The 23,979-nt window shown below is 28.5% G+C and overlaps 1 protein-coding gene across 1 annotated transcript; it reads left to right on the forward strand.

Annotated features, from left to right (window-relative positions):
* On the forward strand, positions 1-23,009 carry LOC123297979 (protein sidekick-1). The gene is made up of 6 exons (XM_044879825.1): positions 1-17; positions 12,570-12,601; positions 13,261-13,739; positions 13,813-13,942; positions 14,451-14,594; positions 22,349-23,009. The coding sequence occupies exons 1-6, from the start codon at positions 1-3 to the stop codon at positions 22,516-22,518; spliced, it is 972 nt and encodes a 323-aa protein (XP_044735760.1). The 3' UTR covers positions 22,519-23,009.
* Positions 23,010-23,979: the final 970 nt, after the last annotated feature.

A 23,979-nucleotide genomic window follows, 5' to 3' on the forward strand; every position in this document is an offset into this window, starting at 1 on the left:
ATGTCTGCACGTCCAGTGTATGTAAAGTAGGAGTAAAAATTTTAATAAAATAAAAATTTTAGTATTTACTTGGTTTTTTTAAATAAACTAATCTCTTACTAAATTTTCTTTTATAATTTTTTAGTCATATTTTCCACAAAAATATAAACTTATCCCACTGTATTAAAGTCTACGGTGTGATGTAGGGGTGTATGTAGCATAAATACGTTTTTTCTACGCCGGTGAGATAAGAACTACTTATCCTAGTTATCATCATAGTCATATTTTATACAGTGTGTCCACGGATAGCGGTTATTTTGCATTTTAAGAAAAAAAGTCATTCTTTATAAAAAAATTTTCTTGTTCTGAAAAGTATGTAGGCATATTTAAAACTTCTAAATAATGTACAAGGTAGCCAAAAATTTGGAATAACTTTAAACTAACCTTTCTTTTTATACGTTGACAAAATGTTACTAAGAAAAGTTGCTCGTAATTAACAATTATGACTCTAAGATCTTTTCAACTTTGACAATTCCATTCCTAGTGAATGTTGCTTTATCAGAGTTCCTTTGCTAATTATTAAAAAACTTGACTAAACTTACAAATTAATAATAGTCTTAATAGTCTTAAAGTCTATTATAGGATAGTTTACCAAAAAGAAAAATGGTGATTCCAAATTTTTCGCTACCCTGTACATAATTAAGAAGTTTTAAATATGCTTACATACTTTTCAGAATAAGCAAAACTTTTTATAAAGAATGATTTTTTTCTTTAAATGCAAAATAAGTAAATTTGTAAATTCTATTCGTGGGACACATTGTATAAAACTAAAAACTAATCTACTATGTATATAAAAATGCTATGTTCGTTTGTGTGTGCGTAAAGTTCGACTGATTTTTGTGTGCTTCAAAAACTTAAAAATTGTTTTTGCAATTTCTCGATTTTGTCAAAGAAACTCAGTGGATTGGGTAATTTTAATAAAAAAAGTATAAAAATCAGGTTAATTTAATAATTGGATGCAGAGTTTCTGAGATATCGCAATATTTGGATCGATTTTAGTCCGTATCTCAAAAACTATTCAACTAGTCATCAAATGCACCCAATTTTTGTACTTTTTGGGTAAAAATTACCTTATATATTGAGTTTTATCGAAATTGGAGATAAAAAAATTTCTCGATTTTTTGCAATTTCTTTAAGGGGTACCCCTTTGAAAAAATCGAGAAAATCGCAAACAAAAATGTTTTGGAATTTGATGAAACTCAGTGGATGGGGTAATTTTAATCCATCAGGTTAATTTAATGATTGAACCTATAGAATGTCAGCGAGTATCAAGGGCAAAACTTCATTTTCAAAAAAGTTGGAGTTCCCTCACCAAAAAATTAAAATTCATAAAATTGTGAACAAAAGGTAGGATAAGTGAGGGCTATAATGTGATAGTCTTTGTTTTTAAAGGAGAAATTGTACAGCAAAGCAGGCGGGTGTCTGCTAGTTTTACATATAATGAATCTTTCAATATTTAAAAAGCTGCGAAGAAATTACAGTATGTGATAATGGTAGTTTTATTCCTAAGTGAATACAGATTGAATATTTTTTATTAAGATTTTTTTTTCTACTGGTTTTTGTCATCTTAAATTTAAATCATTTTTCTTTTCGTAAAGCTGATATTTTCATAGTTCATAATTTCCTGAAGTTATTAAATTAGATTAAACAAGTGAAAACAAACCATTGACTGAATTAATTGTTGAAATACCATGCATAGACAGCGTTCAGTGATTACTCTATCACATTACACATACATATATACACTTATACATAACTAATATAACTGATATTTGCATATAATACATACTAGGACAATTTACGCCTAATTGGCGCCCTCATGGGTAAACAGAGATGTTTACGAAAAAATGTTTCAAGCAAAAGTTGGTTATTTTTTTATGAGGAATATTTTTTACCTAATTACTTTTCTTCTATCTCTAACGGTTTACAAGATGAGTTCTATGGACTCAAGGCCCAATTGACCTATGTTGCTCATTTACGAACTCGTACTCTCTTTTTACGTCCTGAGTACGCTGTAAAAATTTCAACTTGATATCTTTTTTTTAAGCGTTACAAACTTGGGACTAAACTTAGTATACCTTACATATTACATATATGCATGGTATAAAAATGTAAAAAAAATTAAAATCGTCTATATAAAAAAAATTATTAATACTATACCCACGGAAGTATTTCTAATTTTATTCATTTGCAACTTTGCTACTTCAATATTAAGTGATGTCATATTTTAACATATTTTATTTCAATTGATTCAAAACGGTGCGAGAAGATTTATTTTTACAAGCTTAAAAAATTAATTATTCAAGGAAATAAACAAATGACAGCCAGAAGGTTTAATTCGTATGTTTTTGTTTAGTTACCTGGTTTAATATTGTAGATATAAAATAAATGATTTCATTTCTTTTATTCTTGTAAGTCTAGACTTTAAAAATACTCAATTGAGATAAATTTTTTTGATAACAAAATTTAATTCATGGATTCAATGACCTTGTGAAATTTCTAGTTTATAAATAAAAGAATATTATTAGTAATAAAAAAATGTTAATGGAAATACAGTTAAACCTGGCTATGGTAAAATATATTATAGAGTAATAATTCATATTTTTAACCGACTTCAAACAAAAAAGGAGGAGGTAATCAATTCGACTGTATTTCTTTTATGTTTCTTACCTCAGAACTTTCGACTGGGTGAACCGATTTTGATGATTCTTTATTTATTTGAAAACTGGTGCTTCCCTTGTGGTCCCATTAAATTTGGTCCAGTTCTGATAACGGCATCCGTGAGAAAACCATAAAAGTCTTAAATTTGCATTAAGTATGCACGACAAGAAGACGAATAACTCAATATCACGCCAACCGATTTCGATGTTTCTTTTTTTAGTGACAAATTAGTTAGTGTACTTCAGATACATTTCAGAGTTCCAAAACAAATTAATATGCACTAAAAAGTAAAAAAATAACGATAATATAATGTAGTTAAAATTATTGTTATTTTTGGAGTCGGTGTCACCCAAGCTAATGTAGCAAACTGTTCTGTCAGAGTTGTTTCCTTGGCTGACACTGACTCCAAAAATAACATTAATTTTAACTACATTATATTATCGTTATTTTTTTACTTTTTATGTATATTAATTTGTTTTGGAAAAGTTTTTCTTTTGAAGTCGGTTTTCTTTTTCTTAAAAGTTTTTAAAACTATGTATACTATTGGAGTATATTCATCAATATCTTTTTTTAATACTTATCACGGTACAAAGAATAAATACTGTGGTTTTTGATTCGCTGCTTTTTTCGTCCAAAGAGTAAAGAAACGTGAAAAATATTGGAATATTTTCGGGAAAGCAAATCGGTCCTAATATATGGTTTTAGAAAAATTCGACGGGTGTAAATAAACCTTTTAAGTATATTTATTGTATGCGTGATTAAAACGAATTTGTATAAGTTTTCTTAACGAAGTTTAACTGTAAAAAACGGTTTTCAAAGAAGTTAATTACAGCTTTGGTGGAGCATGTAGAAAAATCATGTGACAAAGCGTGTTACAATTAATTTCAGCCATACATGTCGCAATTATTTTGAAGCTACATAAAATATTTCCATCAAACAATAAGACCGGAAATTATGTTTTTAGTATTTATATGATTGCGATTTTTAATGGAAAAATTTTACTAATTGTATTTTTGCAACAATACATTATGAGGATTTCGAAACAAACGACCTTCAAATTAATGGTATTAACATTTTGGGATCCATAATACTTAATAGCATGTCGAATTTAAAATTTGCAATCATATTTAGATAGAAATATTTTGCTTAGTATGACCTTACAATACTAGCAGTTACGCTAAGCCAATTTATTTGCCAACTCATTGTAGATTACGTATCCAAGAATGTATTGGTAGCGGGCCATTGGTCAGTCAATAGAACGTATATTCAATTTTTGTTGTGAATCGATTCGATTTTCGAAAAAATCACTATTTCAATACGAATAGCTTTATTTTCTTTCTGAAAAATCCCTATGGGGTCTTTCAGCTGTCTTTAACGGGAGTTGTTGATTTTTTTTAATAAGGTTGCCCTTGGTAAAGTGTATTTAAAGAGTTTTTTTTTATTTACAGTAGAAACAGTGGTAGATTTAAAGAATGGCAAAGGAGCAGTTAGTTGCCAACTAGACTCTTGAATTAAGGCGCCCTAAAGTGCATCAAAAAAAGGGGGGGGGAGGAAATTTGTATAAGAGGGCACGGCAAGGGGGAACGCAGTTCATTAAGGAAGACTAAAACTAGGGGGAAATTTTAAGGAAAGGCCATCACAAGGGAGGCACCAAGTTGATTAACGAAAACTAAAAAAAAAGCCATATTTATAGATTTTGCCAACTGGATCTTTTTCCTTAAATCCGCCACTGTCCACTGTCGCCAAGTCCATTTTAGTTTGTATTTACTGATTGTAGTTGCCGCCACCTAGAATTGTTACGTCACTGGCCTTAATAAACGCTCATTTTTTCAAATAATTTGAATTCTAAGGAGCATTTTAATTAATTCATTATTATGCAACATAAAAACAATCGAATATATATTTTAAATTTAATTATTTATCGGAAATCATGACGAGCATACTAATTTAATATCTATCCCATATTTGATCATCAGAAAATGGTTTTTCATTCATATATAGAAAACATATGGAATGGAAAAACAAAGAAAGAATAGTTTTTTAAAACCAACACATGTACAGAGTGATTCATTGTTTTTATAAAAACGTAACGGCTTAATAGATCAACCATCAGATTATTTTGCTCTTTACCAAACCGGGGGAGGCATCTGGAGACTAGGTATCTTTAGACTAATTAATTAATCGAATTGCTTGCGATTCTAGATTGCAGATTGCATCTATGATCGCACTTTGTCTTGCCTCGCCCAGGAAATTTATGGATTTTTAAATAATTTCTTTAAATTCTGAAGTATTAGCTTATTTTGTCGTTAAAATCTGAAGAATGGGCTTCTTTCTTCGCAAAAAGCTTGTCAAATTATGACCGATCTGAAGGAACTGTCTCTTATCTTATACATTAATTCATTTCTCTAGGCTGTTTTTCTGTCACATGGTGATATCTTCCTTCTTCCTTTATCAAATTCCATGAGTATCTCCTCATTTTCAAGGTTATTCTGCCTCCTAATATTAATTTAAGCACGACCTAGTTTCGTGGTTTACTTTAAAAACCGCACTTAGAGTTTCTCTGCAGTGTACTCACCACTGTACAATAAAAGCGGGGTAGACTTGGTCGTAGAAAACTAGCCTGATTTGTTTAACTATGAAACTATGTAACAGAGTTGCCACTTTCGAATTTTCTCTTGAATTCTTTTTCGTCACACTCGTGTGTCCAATTTTTAGTTTAAAACTCCTGTCCTCTGGAGGGGAGTGGAAACAATGGGAGATGGTACACGTGTTCTCTGAATACAAAACCGTTCGAAATAGTTGTCATAATGTGTCACACATTTTCTGTTACACTCAGTAAATTTCTTAAACTTCGAATATTCTTCCTAAAAATGCATTCAAATATTCTGTACATTCGGAAATATAAATATAAATTAAGAGTCACGCATTAGATTGAATTTGTGACCTAAATACCATAAAATGTTACCATATTATCTTACTACCTTAGAAATACTTCTTTATGTGTTATATGACTATATGAGGTGGCCATTAAGTTTGGAAACCTCAAAAAATACTTGAAAATTAAATGATCATTTGTCCAAATATCGGATGTTTATATTGATACTCTTTCATCGTTTTTTTTTTGTCATAGTTATACTTCTGACGGTCTAAGTGAAATTAAAAATATAAGAAGTAAAAAACAAGTGAAAACAAACAATTGACTGAGTTAATTGTTGAAATACAATGCATTGTCAGTGTTGATTTCTTTATCACATAACACATACATACATGTGACACATACATAACTGATATTCAAGTATAGTGCATACTATAAAATTTCCGCCTAATTGGCCCCCACACGGGTAAACAGTGATGTTTACGAAAAAATGTTTCAAACAAAAATTGTTTATTTTTTTATAAGGAACGTTTTTTACATTTAATCTTTTGTTCTATCTCTAACGGTTTACAAGATGGGTCCTACGGACCTAAGACCCAATTGACCTATGATGCTCATTTTCGAACTTGATCTCACTTTTTACGTCCTGAGAACGCTGTAAAAATTTCAGCTCGATATCATTTTTCGTTTTTGAGTTATCGTGTCCACAGACGGACGGACAACCGGAAATGAACTAATTAGGTGATTCTATGAACACCTATACCAAAAATTTTTTCGTATCATCAATATTTTTAAGCGTTTCAAACTTGGGACGAAACTTAAAATACTATGTATATTTCATATATACATGGTATAATGATTCAAAATATGAAAAAGCGACAATTACTCTGTTTATATGACCCTTAAATATACGCAGGAAGGCAGGCTTTATTTTTAGTATAATTTATTATTAAGCGAAAAATCATCGTTCACATATTCACCCTTAACACATTCACAAACTTTTCACTCAATTTGAAACTTTTATAATACAAATCGTATATATTTTCTATTATTTATTTAGTATAAATATTTACAAAAACAATTGTAGCAAATTATAAAAAATTAACATAAATTATTTCTATTTATTCTTTTAATAATTAGTTTTACTAAATGTTTTATAAGCATTTAATTATTTTTATTCACAGAATAATTAAAAATATTTTCAAATCAATCATTAATATCTATACTGTATAAGTGTATACCTGTAATGTAATAATAATTACTATATTGACATTGAAAGTAGTCATTTGTAAAAAAAGGAAAAAAAAATTATGAATTACTTTATTTATTTATTTATCATATGTCTAACCTGTTGAACCGAATTATTAAAAAAAATTATAATAAAGAAATCAAACTGATACAGGTTGGGCCAAAAATCCGATTTAAAAAGTCAACAACTATTTTATTTAAAAAAATTATATATGCGGCATTTTTATATATTATAAATGCGAAAGTGAGTTTGTATGTTTCTTTGTTTGCTACGCTTTCATGCAAAAACTATTGAATGGATTTAAATGAAACTTTACAATGATATAGTTTATAAATCAGAATAACGCGTTCTCTTCGCTTGACGATTTCGAAAACTACCTAATGGATTTTAATGAAACTGTACAATAATATAGCTCATATATCCGAATAAAACATATAATTAGCTATAATTAATAAAGATACTGGCAGATACTCACCCGCTTCGCCGGATAATTTATATTTTTAAAGTTTAAATAGATTGGATACATAAGTGTTAGTAATAAATTAAGAGTATACTAAATTTAATCTAAAGTTTGTAATTTATCACCTCTGATAATTTACCTAAGTAATAATTATTTATATGTATTTAAAAATCTCATAAAATTAGAAATTAAAAGCCGATAAATATTTCATAACATAAATTATAAAATTAAAAACATTCATAGCCCAGGAGCTGCGTTAGCCGAGCGAATTCCCTCAGATATGTAAAATTGTATTTTTAATTTTTCAAGAATTTTTACTTCGAAAACTAAGCGTCTAGATAAAAATCACAAGACTACTTTTTTGCTTAAAACTGGTCAACCAGTTGAGTCAACCAGATAGTACTTTGCGCATCATCCCCCCACCCCTTGTTTATCTGTTGATTTTTCTCATTAACGAACTTGATCTTTCAAATACCAAAACCCTTCTTTACACCAAATTTTATGCAAATCGGACTTAAATTACGACACATTATCGATTTTCAAAATTCCATCATCAGTACAAAAAGCAATAGCTCCATGTCCTTCGGAAATTCGCTTAAAGAAAACCATAAATAAAAATAAATAATCCACAGTTGATTTATTTATTTATCATCCATTAAAATTTACAAACACGGAACAATAATAATTAGATTGAAATGTAAGTAACATTTAAAAAAAAACTTTTTTTTTGTGTGATATACATTGTTTACAACAACATTATTGGTGACCTTGGTATCAACAATTATAACATTTTAATATAAAACTAGTTTGTATGTAAAGTTTATTATAATTATTATAGATTGAAACTATCCTGTAGGTAGGGCTTTTATGGGCCTAAAAGTAATAACTCTCTTCCTCAGATTAATGAAGAACGCATTTTCTAGGCTTAGCTAAAGATTTTTCACCTCTTTATTGAAATTTTCACATTAGAAATATTGATTACTATACAGAGAAGTTCTAGTTGGACAAAGGCAAAAATTTTGGTTTTTTTCTTGTTTCCTTATACTGCAATATTACTTTCTACATGAAAGAATTGGAAAATAAAGTGATAACTTTTTGACTCAGTGAATTATTGTCAAAAAAACACAACATTCTATAAAAAGCTCTGGTTCCGATCGCTTAGAGCTGCACTACGAAAGAAGAGTGCAAAGCTGAGACAGAAAAACTACTTACGTTTGATACTGGAATTCCAGGACATACATACATACAAGTTAAGTTAAAATAAAGTTTTTTGAATATGAGATGAGAAGCAACAAAAGATAAAAACGTAAAAATAACATTTTGCACCCTCAGGGCGGAAAGTGTCAACTTTCGTCTCGCTGCGCTAAACGAAGTTGTCGCTTTTCAGAAAAATAGTATACATACCACATGAGCAAGTAAAGAATGTCTCAGATCTCATGTTTTTCACAATGAACGCGGGGTAATTTTCATTATACACAGGGTAATAAAACAATTGAGAATTCGTTTGTGGTTCGTACTAGTGATGGGACGAATCTTATATTTTGTATATTCGCGAATGTGAATGTTTATCTCCAATATTCGCAAATGTAACTTTCAAATGAAGCGCTCGCAAATTGTTATGAATTAATTTAATACATATAATCCGTCATAAACATAAAAGAGTCCGTATAAGTCGGACTCTTTTAAAAGCAAACTCTTTTAAAGCAAAAAGTATTGTTTTGATTTGAGGTTAGTTTGCTGTAATTGCATTTATCCAACAGTCAGATTTAACTGTGATTAAAAAGTGAAAAATATTAGTTGTTTTTTCATAGCCAAAAACTTCTTGTTTGGCATTGGCTCTTTATGAGGGGTGGCTTTAATCTACATATATAATTCTTTTTGTTAAAAACATTCGAAGACGAATGCGAATATTTGTCACATCACTAGTATGTACTAAGCTTTCCTGATGTTTGATGCTGTTGAACAAATGTAATTTATTTGTTAATTTATTTTTAATTGAAGGTTTCATATGATTTAATATTGTCTAATTGTGATTACATATATACAATCAATGTTTATGTTACAATAAAAAGGTGAATCACATGAGTATATAGGGGGGAACCAAGTTTAGATAATGTTTTATACATTTATAGTACTATTGTGGGGTCCATAATTGGATGTTTGATTTAGATTTTTTTTTAATATTAATTTTTAATGAAAATGATTGTTATTCATTGATTAATAAAAAATATAATAATTACCTAGTCTCTTTTATTGTTGGGATGTTTACTATACAGGTGATTTTTAACACGCTTATATTACCTTCACTTGTATGCATATATGTTTGTATGTAACTCTCTAATATCATACCCATGCATAGGACATCATCAGTTATATACATTTATTATACTACCGATAACCATACTATATTTCACTCTTATATTTCGAAAACGGAAAGAAAATAAAAAACTGAAAAGTACATTATCTGTTTTGAATGGAACTACAATATTATTTTCTTTGCCGCAAAACGGATATTTTGTTAAAAAAACTGATATTTAGTTATCATACCAACATATTCTCAAAGTAATTTTTATCGAAAAACAAATAACTTACCACAAAAATTTTTTTCTTATTCTAATCTTTTAGTTTTTAGCTTTAAAAACCGTAAAATTAGGTACCAAAATTTGAGTAAATATGTAGTTTCATTTAAAAAAACAAAGTTGACTGACTCCCCCTTGTGAAAATAAATCTGTTCTGGAACTCAGAATACTTAGTTTGAAATTCAAATAAAGAATATGTGAAGTAAAACTATCTATGAAAAAGTCTGAAAACATTAAATAAATTATTATTCAATCATCTAATGACAGAAAATGGTAATAGATTGAAACTCTTTCGGAAGAAAGAGTAACAAAGTAATATAGTACCTCAGAAAACTTCTTCCGAAAGAGTCTCAATCTATTACCATTTTCTGTTTTTAAATGTCATAATTTCGTAATTTATTTAATATTTTCAGACTTTGATTGACTTTTTCAGAGATAGTTTTACTTCACATATTCTTTTTCCGAATTTCAAAGTATTCTGGGTTAGAGAACATATTTATTTCCACAAAGGCCTTGACTATAAAGACGTTCCCGTATAAAATTAAAAAAAATAACATTCCACCCATTCCCTCTAAAAATGAATCGATAGAAGATTTTTCGAAATATATAGATGAAAAATTTAAAAAAATCACCTGTTTTATATTATTTTCTACCATGTGAAAAATAACTTAATTATTGCAAAAGGTCAAAGATTGATCGAGTCAAAATAAACATTTAAAATTTGACCTTTGTTGCAAATTTTATTGTTTTTAGAACGTAAATACTTTAATCATATCGATTCACGATTATATAATTTTTGGATTGATTAATTTGTCACTTGTGGTGAATCAAAATATCCAAATTTATAAAAGAAGTCTGATTGCTCAAAAAATATATAAGTTACTATACTATAGATCCATTATTATCAGCTAGAAATTCTCCTTCTTGGTATAAAGATGAATATTGAAAAAGAAAAGCAAATAATGTAAAAATAAAGAGAAAGAAAAAAATGAATTAAAAAGAACCAAGAAAATAGATTAATTAGAAGCTAAAAATTAAAAATAATCTTCATTTAATTATGAATTAAATTTAATCTCTATTTAATGAACCTATACCATAAATTAAATTGTATATATCATGTTTACATGAGGTTAAAACGCCTTTTTTTTGAACGCTTATACAGTTTGTCGCATTTAAGATGAAGACACCCTCATATTTTTGTTATTTATAAGAATATCGATTTGAAATTTTGCACAGTCATATAGGATGATGATGCACATTTTTTAAGATACTTAACCGAAGTCACAACCTTGAACTCAAGTCAAGAAAACGTTGAGGTCAAGTAAGAAAGTCTGTCCCACTTTATGGACGTAAATCGAAAAATCCCTAGTTCGCATGGATATGATTTTGTTGAGCACATTTTCAATCACCTCTCATAAAAACTCTTGATGCGGAGTTGATTCCTGAGCCAAACTGTTTTTTCAGTTTTATTTCCTCGATCGTATAGCTATAGCTAGAAGTTCTGATTTAATAGAAAACATGCGATAGTTATGCAATCTATATAACATTTAAGTTCTATTAATTGCATATATGTAAACATAACTGACATATATAACATTCATCATCATATGAATTGATAAACGTTTTAATTAATATTTATTTCTCTATACAAATACATGAATGGAAATTATTGACTTTTATCATTTTTTTTCTATACAACTAAAAAAAAAAAAAAAAAAACTAAACCCATGCATCACGTAAAACCGTTTATATATGACCTACTTTAAAATATGTTTATCCATATAATGCATTTCTACCATATATGATGGTATATTATAGTTATTAGAAGAAAAATACAACTAATTCAATTTAAATAAATGAAAATGAATGCTTGAGTTTTAGAATTGATGTCAACTAATTAAAACAGGGTTTGTAAATTCTGGAGTACGTGGTAAAATCTTTAAATGTTATTGTAAAAGCCTTCCTGTCAAAAAAGTTACTTTTTTTCAATCCACAGATATTTTTTATGGAAATTTATTGATACCAATATTTACTTATAATATGTGGGAAAAAATTAAAACCAATCCTTTAAAGAGCCAATGCAAATCAAGAAGTTTTTGGCTGTATGACAAAATAAAACGTTAAAGAAATTCCACGAAATCCAGAATTTTTTTTGGAGGGGGAAACAAACTTTTCATGAGGATTTTAGTGTATTTAATAACTTTTCTTACCTCTTCTAAATGTTCTTACCTTTTAGCTTGTTTGTTGCCAAAGGACACTGGCTTTGTGTTTTTGGGGTATTCACCCTCTTATTCGATTTTGGCGAATATCACTGAAACTACGCGTCCCATGGGACTCGATTTTTGTATGTTTTGAATTGAAATTACTCTAAAAAATTACTTTTATCCAAATCGGAGATAAAAACATGATTCTGATATATTTCAATTTTGTTAAGAAGTTTCGGAATTTAAAAAAAAATCGAATCCATTTAACGACCGGAGGAGTAGTTTTTGAGATATCGCCTAAAATCCTGTAAGAGCTTTTATTTCATAGCAGTTCTGGAAATATCTAGAGCAGACATTTAATCGTCAAAATTTCACTCTTGAAATTATAAAATATATTTTGTTCAAACCCTGAGTAACTTAAATGTATTATATAATTTAAATTTGTTATTTATACTTTTGTTTTCTTTATAAAAACCGGATGTGTTAATTAATTTCAATGCAGTATTATCCGATGCGTGCTTGAAGTAATTATAGGTAATTATATCCGATTTGAGATAAATTTAGCAAATAAATAATAGACTATTACAAAGTAACAAGAAGAGATAATGATACACTTTCTTCCCAATTCCCTTTCAATTATAACCTCTCGTCAATCAGTTAAAATTTCACTTTCATTGGCTAAAATTGTATACTCTACAATCATTCTGTCAGTGACGGATTAATCCGAGGCGAATTAGGCAGGAGCCCCGGAGAAAGGTCAAGAAAAGGTCAAAGGGGCGCCAAGTTGATTTACAAAGAGTAAAAAAAAAGAAAAATTGGGAATATACACATTTTTATAAGAAGGTGATTTACGAAAACTTTAAAACTGACACTACATTCAGTTATTTGTCATTTATCTGAATACTCTATTTATTTATATGAAAATAAATATGTTTCCAGCTTTTGAAAAAATATATAAAAATTGTCGAATTTTTTGTAACTTCAGGAAAATTTCTTAATACTGGCTCAAGTAAACTAGAGATTACTCAATTTATAAGTAATCGAATAAGGTTCTTATTACAAAATAGATGATTTTTTAGCATTCAATTTTAAACAACTTTGATTTTACATAATACCTCATCCTACTCCTAACGTTGATAATTTATTTTATGTAGCAAAAATTGTGAAATAATGTTATGTTTTTATCTTTTTAGGTCCTGTTTTCACAAACGCAGATCTTACAAAATATGCGATAGATATAGGTGACAATATAACAATTCCATGCGGTGAAAAATTGGTGCCTTTTTCTGATGATGACGATGGAAATTCTCCAGAGTTTATGTGGCTGCATGAAGGACGCCATGAACGACAGATATCACGACTTGCAATACAACCAAATAATGGTACATTAATATTAACCGAAGTGAATCGTAATGACTCGGGTATCTATTCGTGTTATATTAATGGACCTGATGGTGAATATATCCGTCAAAAAGTCCATCTTTTTGTTCGAACACCACCTCCACCCCTACCCAATGTAACTGTAGCCCCAAGTACGATTCTAGCCGTTATTCTTTGGGAAGTAAAAGAGGATGGCGGTTATCCCATCATTGATTTTACTGCCGAATTCCGACTTGCACACTCAAATGACTCATGGACACCGATTTCACCGAATCATATTCCGCCTAATTTGGTATGTATCGATTGCTCATTTAAAAAAAATGTTAATTCTTTTTCCTTAATATATCAAATTTTTGTATTTTTAGAGACAAATTGATGTCTATAGATTAGAGCCAAATACTACATACGCTTTTAGAGTATGGGCAACGAATCAATTAGGTTCTGGTGAACCGGTAGAAGTTCATGCAAAAACATTGCATCATATGGAAGAAATTGGTAAATATTTTTTAAAAACAATTCCCTTAATTTTTGTTTTGTTTTTTTTTTTTTTGGAGTAATAACTTTCCAGAGTGAGGAAGTAGAACCAAAACTCAGATGATTTGAGTCATAGTGCGTTGGCAAATTTTGTGATCAATATACGACGCTTTTGACTTTTTATTGACTTCGAGTTGAGATATAATTATTGAATAGTCCAAGTATCAGCCAGTCATTTCATTAAATGTTGTATTAAGGCTACGGCTGAATATCATTTGTCGCTTGTTGAACGACGCCGCCCGTTTAGTAAAAAGACTAGACAATTAACTGAATAATTAAGTTGGCTTTAGAATTTAAGTAACTAATTTGCTTGGAATATTAATTGCTTCAACGATTACGTGTTCTGTCTGTGATTATACAGAGTATAAAGTTTAGATTAGTAAATATTATCTCCAATAAACAAAATTGAAAAAAATGAAATCTTATATGAAATTATAAAAAATAATCTCACAATAAAATTTTATTACAGAACTAGCTCGTCATTTATTAGCGGGTGCTGAAAATTTTGATACTCGAGTTTGGGTGGCAGCTGTTGCAATTGTAATGGGTACACTAGTTATACTTACAATTGGTGTATGTTATCTACTATATATTGAATCACGTTCCCCTGTTGGTAAGTAGGTGATATGATTTATCTCTCCGGATGTGCTCGATGTTGTTGTCACTTGTCTATCGATGTTGTATATTGTGTAGTGTTTTTTTTCTGGCAAAATATGAAAACAACAATAACCCAAAAAGATCATCAAACAAAAAATTTGTTTTGATTTGAATTTTGAATGTACCTGTTTTTTGTGTGTATATATAATAAAGCACATTATATTTCATTTCACCAAACCCTCCCTCCAATCGCCCCCTACTCTCATTTTAATGAGATTATGGTTAGTCAAATTTATTTGAATTATAAATTTTGATTTTTTTTATTATTATTTATTTTGTACATAATTTTTATTAAATGTTTTGTGTAGCCATTTAAAAAATAAAATCTCTTTAGTCAGTTAATGAAATTTTGAAGGCAACGATATTCCAATAATTTTAGTCAAAATAAATTGCAGCTTTAACAAAAAAATTACCTGGCCTACTACGCATAACAAATTTTATAGGCATTTTCCGGTATAGATAAATTAAAAGTGTATACCATGAAGTAATAATCTTAACTCCGGGAACAAATGAAGTCAGATGAAGCAGTTTTATCATGTAAACGTTCAATAAAGCCAAAGGAGTTAAGCTATTATGTAAATTAAGAGAAGAAAATATATACGTATCAAAAAATCTTGGAAACTATCCATCAAAAACAAAAATAAAATTTATTTGACGGTTAGCTGGATAGTTCTCGAAATAATGACGGTAAAATTACTATATATACCGAGATTAATCAAATTCCGAAATAAAAAAATTTGTTCCTTAAGAAAAATCGGTTGTCTTCAATTTCAATAAAACTCAGTACATAAGATATCTTTTTACCCAAAAATATCAAAATCGGGTTTATTTGATGACTGGAAGTGTAGTTCTGATTTAACGTCCAAAATTCCATACGTAGAGCGATTTCTAGGGTCAATTTAAGGCAATATCCTAGTAAATATTTCTCTATTTGTCAAATGGGCTAGATTTTCGAAACTTTTGGGTCCTTAAAATAAAAATCATAATGTAATGATCCGACTTTATAACGAACAAGACTTGGCAATCATAATTAAACTATTGAAACTAGATTATTGGAATATCATTTATAATTAAAATTTTTCAATTTAGATGAGTCCTAAATGTACATTTTAAATAAAAATGTCCGTATATGAATAATACAAAAATGCACAATCTGTACCGTACAATCGTATTAAGGGGTATTATCAATATAATATACAAAATAATATCAAATTACCTATAGTGAGAAATTAAGTAGTAACTACCCAAAAAGGTTAACATGGAACCAATTTTTAATTATAAACTTCATGGGATCAGCAAATGGCTTTTTAAATATAAATTTCAAATGTTATAAATTTGATGAATGCTTAGTAGCTCTTTAAAAGAGAAATGTTTGCTTAAAATATTTATTATTATTAAAAGCTAAAATTAGGTACAAAAATAATTTGTGATAGAAATTGCTGAAATAAAAGTGCTATTTTATTAATATTTCAAATATTAAAAAAAAAAATTATAAAATAAATAACTATTTAAGGTACTATAACAGTATCAAAGGTCACAGTTAACTAATATTTTAGAAAAAAAAATTTATTCAAAAAATCATAGTTCTCTCAGCTAACAGAAAAAATTAAATTTTTTTACTGTACCATTTAAGAGGTACTCGGGCTCTTATGATTGTTTTTGTTCAACTGTACCGGAAATGGTTTATGTATGCAAAATTGATGTATTAAATATCATCAAAAACGAATTATTGAAGTATAAGAATTATTGAATTTCACCATAAGTAACCGTACAGTTCTTTTTTTTAAATTAATTTTTTAAACTTGGCGTCTTTGTTTTCGGTCAGAACTGTATTTAGGATGAAGTAAAATCACGAACCCATGTAACAAGGACGTGAAACTCTTATGCCGAGCTATAAGCGCGCGTAGATGAATTTACGGCGCCTATCTTTGCGGGATCTTTTCATCACTTTGTACTGCTCATCAGGATATCTTTCTCTCAACGAGAGAGAAAGCGATGTGTACAAAATTGAAATTGTTTTCAATCACTTTCAATTGATTTCAAACAAAATACAAAAAATTAAAAACGAAAAACAGCTTGATGCGCAGTACAAAGTACTCAACAACCGAGGACCACCTACCCTCTCTCGAGCTTCACGTCCTTGTTATGTGGGCTCGTGAGTAAAATAAATTTAAGGTAAAATGGCGGACCGCTTAAGCGCGCTGAATTCAAATTCTCGAAAATAGCTTTATATGTTAAATAAAATGAATATTTGTCTTTCATTTCTTCTCATTTGCGACATAATTAAAAACATATTTTAAATGACGTTGACTTTTTTATATTTTTGTTTTTGAAAATAATTAAAATTTTACTTGTGTCTTTGTTTGCTACATTTGACATTGTAGGTTATATTTACCAGTAATTCATTAATATCAAATTAAAAATTTTACGAAAGTTGTTACTGCTTACTATTACTGGTCAAATTACTTCATATAAATTAATTTTTTTCTAAAATAATAGCTGTTATAACTTTGATACTGCTATACTACCTTAAAAAATGCTTTTTTACTTTCTTTTATACTAATTATACACATATTTACTATGTAAAATAAATTTAATTTGGGTAATTTTAAACCACAATCGTATACATAGAATCTGTAGTAAGGGGTCGGTGAAAGAAGTCTAATAAATATATTTTTCTACGATTTTTTAACCTATCTAATACTCAAAAGAAGAGGTGGCAATGTCCATTGAGAGTAGAAGTACAGAGTATCCGGTTTTCTATAATTGTAAGCGTATTCAGTTTTTTTTATTAAACTTATTCGGTTATTTAAACTTGATTGGCAATATGACCGGAGGAATATTTTCTACCTCAACAGGTTGGTTCATCTGCAGGTTGAGCATTCGAGGGCATCAGCTTGTATGTATAACAACAAAAGTATACTTTCCCTATTTTATCTGACTAAAATCATTTTTATCATTTTGAAAATGTATCACTTCGTAAATTACCTCGGTAGATATTGTGCCATCAAATACTAGAGATTGGAGAGTGTTTTAGTCTTCCTCGATAGAAAGATAGCTTTCTCTTGACTTCGAATACGTAAACATGATACGAACCATAAATAAGTTCTCCCCATTTTCATTCGACGTACTAAAATTCCTTTTTTTGAAGTTTCCAATCCTGTGTATACGATTTGTGTTTTAAACATTGATGTCAACCAAGTTTTTAACTTGCTTTTGATTTAATAATATAAAAAGTTAGAAAAATAAGAATGTAAAGTTTATTTATAAGAGCGCTTGAAATCACACTTGGAGAGCTTATTCTTTAATCTATTACGGGTGGATTTTTCACAGGGCATTGGGTAACTTTCAAGCTCTTTTATAATTTTTGGTAATTTGAGTATTTAGTATAATTTGTCTATTAAAAATTTTTTGGCAACGGGTCGGTACATCTGCAATAATTTGAATAAAGCCTGGAAAAAAATTTATTCATTCTCAATTTTAAATTGTTTGCATGCGTGGGCAGAAGATGGTAACGCGTCATGAATGTTTCCTAAGTCATCACAGAAGTATCAATAAAAACAGTTTAAATTATATTTTATAAGTTTACAATGTTGAAATGTTATTTGGGTGAATGGAGTCATTATTAAAGGATATTATCGAGGTTGATATCAATGTTTTTGTTTGAGCTTTAAGTGCAAGCTATTAAGCAAGCTATCAAATAGAAATATCTGATGAACTGTATCAAATCATGATAGAGTAGATTTTTCCAATGAAAAATCGTAATATCATACGGTTGGTTCATAAGATCATTTCTGTATCTAGGATCTAGGCTTGATTGCTTGTATTCAATACTCAGCCTTAACCCTTCAGGCTGGTCATCTTTCGTTATCACAATTATTACACTTGTGATGAGGGATAAATCTCCCGCTATTGCAAAAACGGCAAAAGTTAAAGTTCAAACTTCGCTTAAATATGTTTTTTGGTTACATATGTTTACATGTAAAAATACATTAATTCATATGAAATAATAGTATATTAAATTTACTTATTAAATCTTCTGAATAGATAATGTCACTTATGAAATACATTATAATAATAATTAGTTATCATATTATATTTATCTATCATCTGTCATTGAAAACACTAATTTCTATTCTGGCACGAATTGCGGATTTTTTTAATCAACTTTACTGAAGTGATGACAAAAACTCTCACGACTATTAATAATTTTGAATTTTTAATAATTATTAACCAGCCTGTAACGCAAAAAATTATTTGAAAGTAAAAAAAATGTTCACTTGAAAAGTGTTAAAATAATCTCCCTACCGTTCTGAAGGGTTAAGTAATTGTTTCTTTTTTATAAAAAATTTTAGTTTTGGTTTGATGTTAAATTTTAAAAGAAACTCAAGCATAATCAATAAAAAACTAATCGCTAATGAATAATTAATTTATTTACAAAACTAAAGTCAATTTTAATGAATATATTTAGTAGTAATAAATTTTCGATTCCTATTTGTGATATTAGTAATTTTGGATTATGGGACAGAAAAAATTGTTTTCGTAGTTGTAGGTTGTTCTAGTAATGTAGAAAATTTTAATACCTTGTACATTCCTAACAATTTTCAATAAAAAATTTACTTTTTTTTATTAAGAAGGTTAAGGGTGATTAATTTTAGTAGAATATTATTATAGGAATTGAAGTATTGTACAAAATTTTATTAAAATTTAGTCGAAAATTATATTATAAAATTAATTAACGAACAATTATGAAAATACGTAGTAAACAAAATTTTTTTTTATATTCAAAATTTTTGTATATTTTAATTTTTTGGTATATGAAGCCGAAAATTGCAGAGGTATCTCTCAAACCAAGATGAAAAATTGGTTCGGAAAAAATTTTAAATGAATAAAAATACAAGAATACATAATATAGGGGTTCGAACCTCAAATCTATAAATATCGAGATAACAGCAACAGTTCTACCAAAACGATTCTTTTTTGTTTCGGTCAGTATATCAAAAAACTATTCAAGTGAGGAGATGCCATATATGTTCCATCTTTGTTTAACAGTGCTGTATGACAACGGGCGAAAATATTCGTCTTAACTTACATAATTTTTTGCCCAAAACAAAAGCAAATCAGTGAAAAAGGTCAATGTTTTAATAAATTTGTGTTTTCAATTCAACTGTTCGATTCGTAGAAAATTTCATAAATAAGCAGCCTTGGTTTATTATCGCCTCTTTAAGCAATTTTAGATTTTAAAAATGCATTTTCCGGTTAATGTTAAAATACACAGCTTCGGTTTTTCAAGTTGGTTTGAGAGAATACTTGATAAAAATATTTTTCTATGCAACATAAATTTGCTCCAATACCTAATTAAAAGTATTTAAAATTCGCACAGTTTGAGCATCAAAAAACTTTTTTAAGCGTCATGTCTACTCGTACGTTCAACGTGATAATTCTTAATGATATTAATCTTAAAATCTTTACTCAATTAAAACAATTTTACATCGTATTGAATACGTCCAAAAAGAAAATCATTATCAATAACACGCTTAAGTGTGCGTACATGGTCTGCTTCAAACATTTGTTCAAATTCAAACGTTCCAAAATTTGTTCAAAGGTTGATGGGAAAAACCAGCATATACAAATTTCCACGGTAACTGTCATTCTATTAAAATAATTAAATTTCTTATTCTGAGGATAAAAGATCCATGCGGAAATTGTAATTTATAATGATACTTGTTCGTCAGTAAAATACAATTTAAAGAGTTCCTAGTCTTCCGACACGATGACGATTATGAATTGGTTTTAGTATAAAGTAAAATTGTTTTATAATATCTAGTAAGTATTAAATACATACCGACCATAATGATAGATCGAAATGGGTTAAAAAAAGTGAAAAAAGCGCATTTCTATCCGTCCGAAATAATTAAAGTAGCAAAATATGTATATACGAGAATCAGAAAATTAACGTGCTATTAGACATGACGTTATTTAAATTTTCAATGTCGAACAAAACATTGCCTGGCGCTTGCAAAAAACGCAATTGCCTTAAAAGTGTGAATTCAGCTTTAAAATTCTAATTTTATAAAATATTTACAAATGCTTTTCATATTTGTAATAATTGTATCCAAGTTTATGTGATATTTTAGTTTGATGTCAGTTTTTTTTTTGCACTCAATCACTAGCGCAAGTAAAATATAATTGAGTTTAATGTTATCATAAAAAAGAATATGTAGATAGATCGTTTTTATTTTTGTGTGTAGATTATTATTTAATTAATAATTGATTATACAGGATTGCTTTTGGGAATATGCTCATTTTTATCTGGAATAAACTCGGCAATCAACAAGTGGCGTATTTATTCATTAATGAAAATATCTAATTTGGTTAAATAGAAAAATTATAGTTCTATTTTTAGCACAGTTACAAAGGAGCGTATTGTTAAGTTCCAAAGATTCCATTTACGTGAGTGAGAAGAACAGAGATCAAATCTTTTTTTTCTGTCCCCAAAATAGTACAAAGAGTGAGAGAAAATTTTCTTCTCTCTCGCATTCTGTGAGTGGGTGTATTTATACTTTTTTGGATTGGCAATTCCATACCATTTTAGTTGCCGAGTGTATTCCAAGAAAAAAATTAATAATATCTCGAGCATAATAATAATTTATTATTATTATTATCCATGAATTTGATGTTAAGTAGTATTATTTTTTATGTTTTCTTGTGTAAATTAGGCATGTTTTTGCATTTATTTATATAAATTGTGTTTGTAAACCAATATATATGTATTATTTTTATTAAAAATAATAATTTTGCTCTTTCGCATGGCTTTTTATGTTTTTTATCAACCCAAAATTTACCGTCAGTATTTAATAGTAACTTTGTTTAACCAGTTTTTAACATTTTCAGTAATAACCATTCATAACTTAAATAACTACAACCTTTGTAATTTTTTGAATTCCCGTAAATTCTTCCTTAACTTATAGTAAACCTCATGGTCTTCAAGTATTTTTGATACCCCTTAATATGTAGTCAGAAATTTCAGTCTTTGAGTGTAGTATCCTATAAAATCATTGAATTTATTGTTCCCTAAGTAGTCTATTAATAAAACCGTCCAGGAAAATGGGCTATTCTATAATTCATGATGCATGGAAATTTTTGAATATAATGTAGATGGATCTTCGGATTAGTAATTCTCTGATTTTCCGAAAAGGTGCTATAGGCGGTCTGCGACCGAGCGTAGTTTTAGTGAGTCATTTCAGAAATGCTTAAAATTTCATAGGTGTTAACCAACATCGTTGGTTCTACCCTTTCTGGAACCAGTAGAGACAGACGCTACATCTTTGGTATTATATTGGGATCAAAGCCCATGGCGTAAAATGTGTGTTGCAGTCATCATTCTTTTTTATTTTAAATGAGACAAATTAATTTTAAAACTGTCCTTAAAAAAAAAAAAAAAAAAAAAAAAAAAAATTCCAAAAGAAATAACAACTGATTCCCTCAATCCATCAAAATCACGCCCCCAGTGACTTTCCCAATAACAAAAATGTTTATTACTTAGTAGGAATTAATGCGTGCTATTACTTTAAAGAAGCATTTTTTGTTAATCCTTATGGTAACATTTTTAATTGAAGGCCATAAAATAATTTAAAATAATCCCAGTTAAAAGTTGTTTTTTTCAGTTAAAAATTAATTTAAGATAATAATTTTAAAAATATTGTTTAGTTTCCAACGACGAACAAGAAATTATCGAATTGGTTCCAAATATCATACTCAATCCTGGTTTTGACGACGATCGTATGCCATTGGGAATAATTCGTGCCGATGAAAACTGCAATAGCGAAACAACACTTCGACTCAACAATAACACAGTTATTCAACCACGACGTTTGTAGGAGAGGCTAAAATTTTTAAACACACAAATAATTGCACATGAGAGATTAAACCCAGCGTATTTATATGAAACCAAATATCGATATTTGAGAGTAAAATTTTGTGATCCTGAACAAATATGAATAGGTAATTTTATTTGATCGACTTCACAACTTATTTTTTATATTGTTAGGGAAAGGCCAATTACAAACAAAAAGCAGGCAAGCCAAATGGCAATCAGCTGTAAGCCGAAGTGTTCCTAATGGAAAAGAAATGAAAAATAAAATCACGTCTCGAGAAAGACATTTAAGCTGTTTCTTCCAGTTGAATAAAGAATTTCTGCTCGGCTTGTCTGATCTATCGTATTATACCGATTATCAATGATGACCATATTTGTTTTCATATATTGACGCTATTAGTGCTTCAAGATAAAAAAAATAGATGCTTCCAAATGACAACTAAATAATAACATAATAAAAAAAATTTTATTATTTCACAAATAAAAACACATAACCCAAACACACATGCAACAATTATTTTATAAACTCGTTATCGAAATGGATCTCATTTAATTTTTTATTTGAACATAATTTATTTTGAAAAATGGCTCATAAAAACGATTTAATTTTATTGCAATAACTTTTTTACAATTTTAAATAATTAAAACAAATTAAAAATATTTTAATAATAAAAATAAAATAAAGACTGCCAATTTATTAAAGAGCCACTTATGTAACTTTTAATCACTGATTTTGCGCCATTATTAAATGGTAATACTTTTCTTAAAAACAAAAATACAATATTGTTATAAAATTTTATGATAGTATTAAAAAAAATATGATAAAATTGGATATAAAAACGAACAGTATTTATCAGAAATAATAATTTTATGAAACGCCTATTAGTATTTTCATACATTTGAATATTTTCTTAAATTATGATATTATTCACATTTAAATAATAATTAAACTCACTTGCTTATACAGTACAGTAGAAATAAAAAAAAAGATTGGTTTTTGTAGAGCTAACTCCTTTTCCGATACTTACAATACGAGCTGAAGACTACCGAAAACATTTTTTTTGTCTGAGGAAAGAATTGCCTTCTAATTTGAGGTATAGAACAGGACTTACAAAAGAAGAAGTATCTCCTTTGACCTTAATATGAGGAGCATAAGAAGTCACCTAGGTATATCGAACCTTCGCAATGAAAACAGTTGGTATTGGTTTATTTCTCCGAATCAGCACTTTGCCTAATTGAAAACAAAATGGACGACGTGTCTCGATATTATTAGGAAGGAACAGCATAGTATTACATATCCTCTTTCAGAAATCTTAAAAATCGACAACTAAGAAAATATTCAAATGTGTGAATATGCATTTTTATTGATCTGAACTAAAATTATTACGCATAATAATTGCAATAAAATGCTTCACAGCAAATAAAAACTAAATTAATTTCGATAATGAATTTTTACACATGACAA

The sequence above is a fragment of the Chrysoperla carnea genome, chromosome 4, assembly GCF_905475395.1.
Source record: "Chrysoperla carnea chromosome 4, inChrCarn1.1, whole genome shotgun sequence".
NCBI classification, from domain to species: Eukaryota; Metazoa; Arthropoda; class Insecta; order Neuroptera; family Chrysopidae; genus Chrysoperla; species Chrysoperla carnea.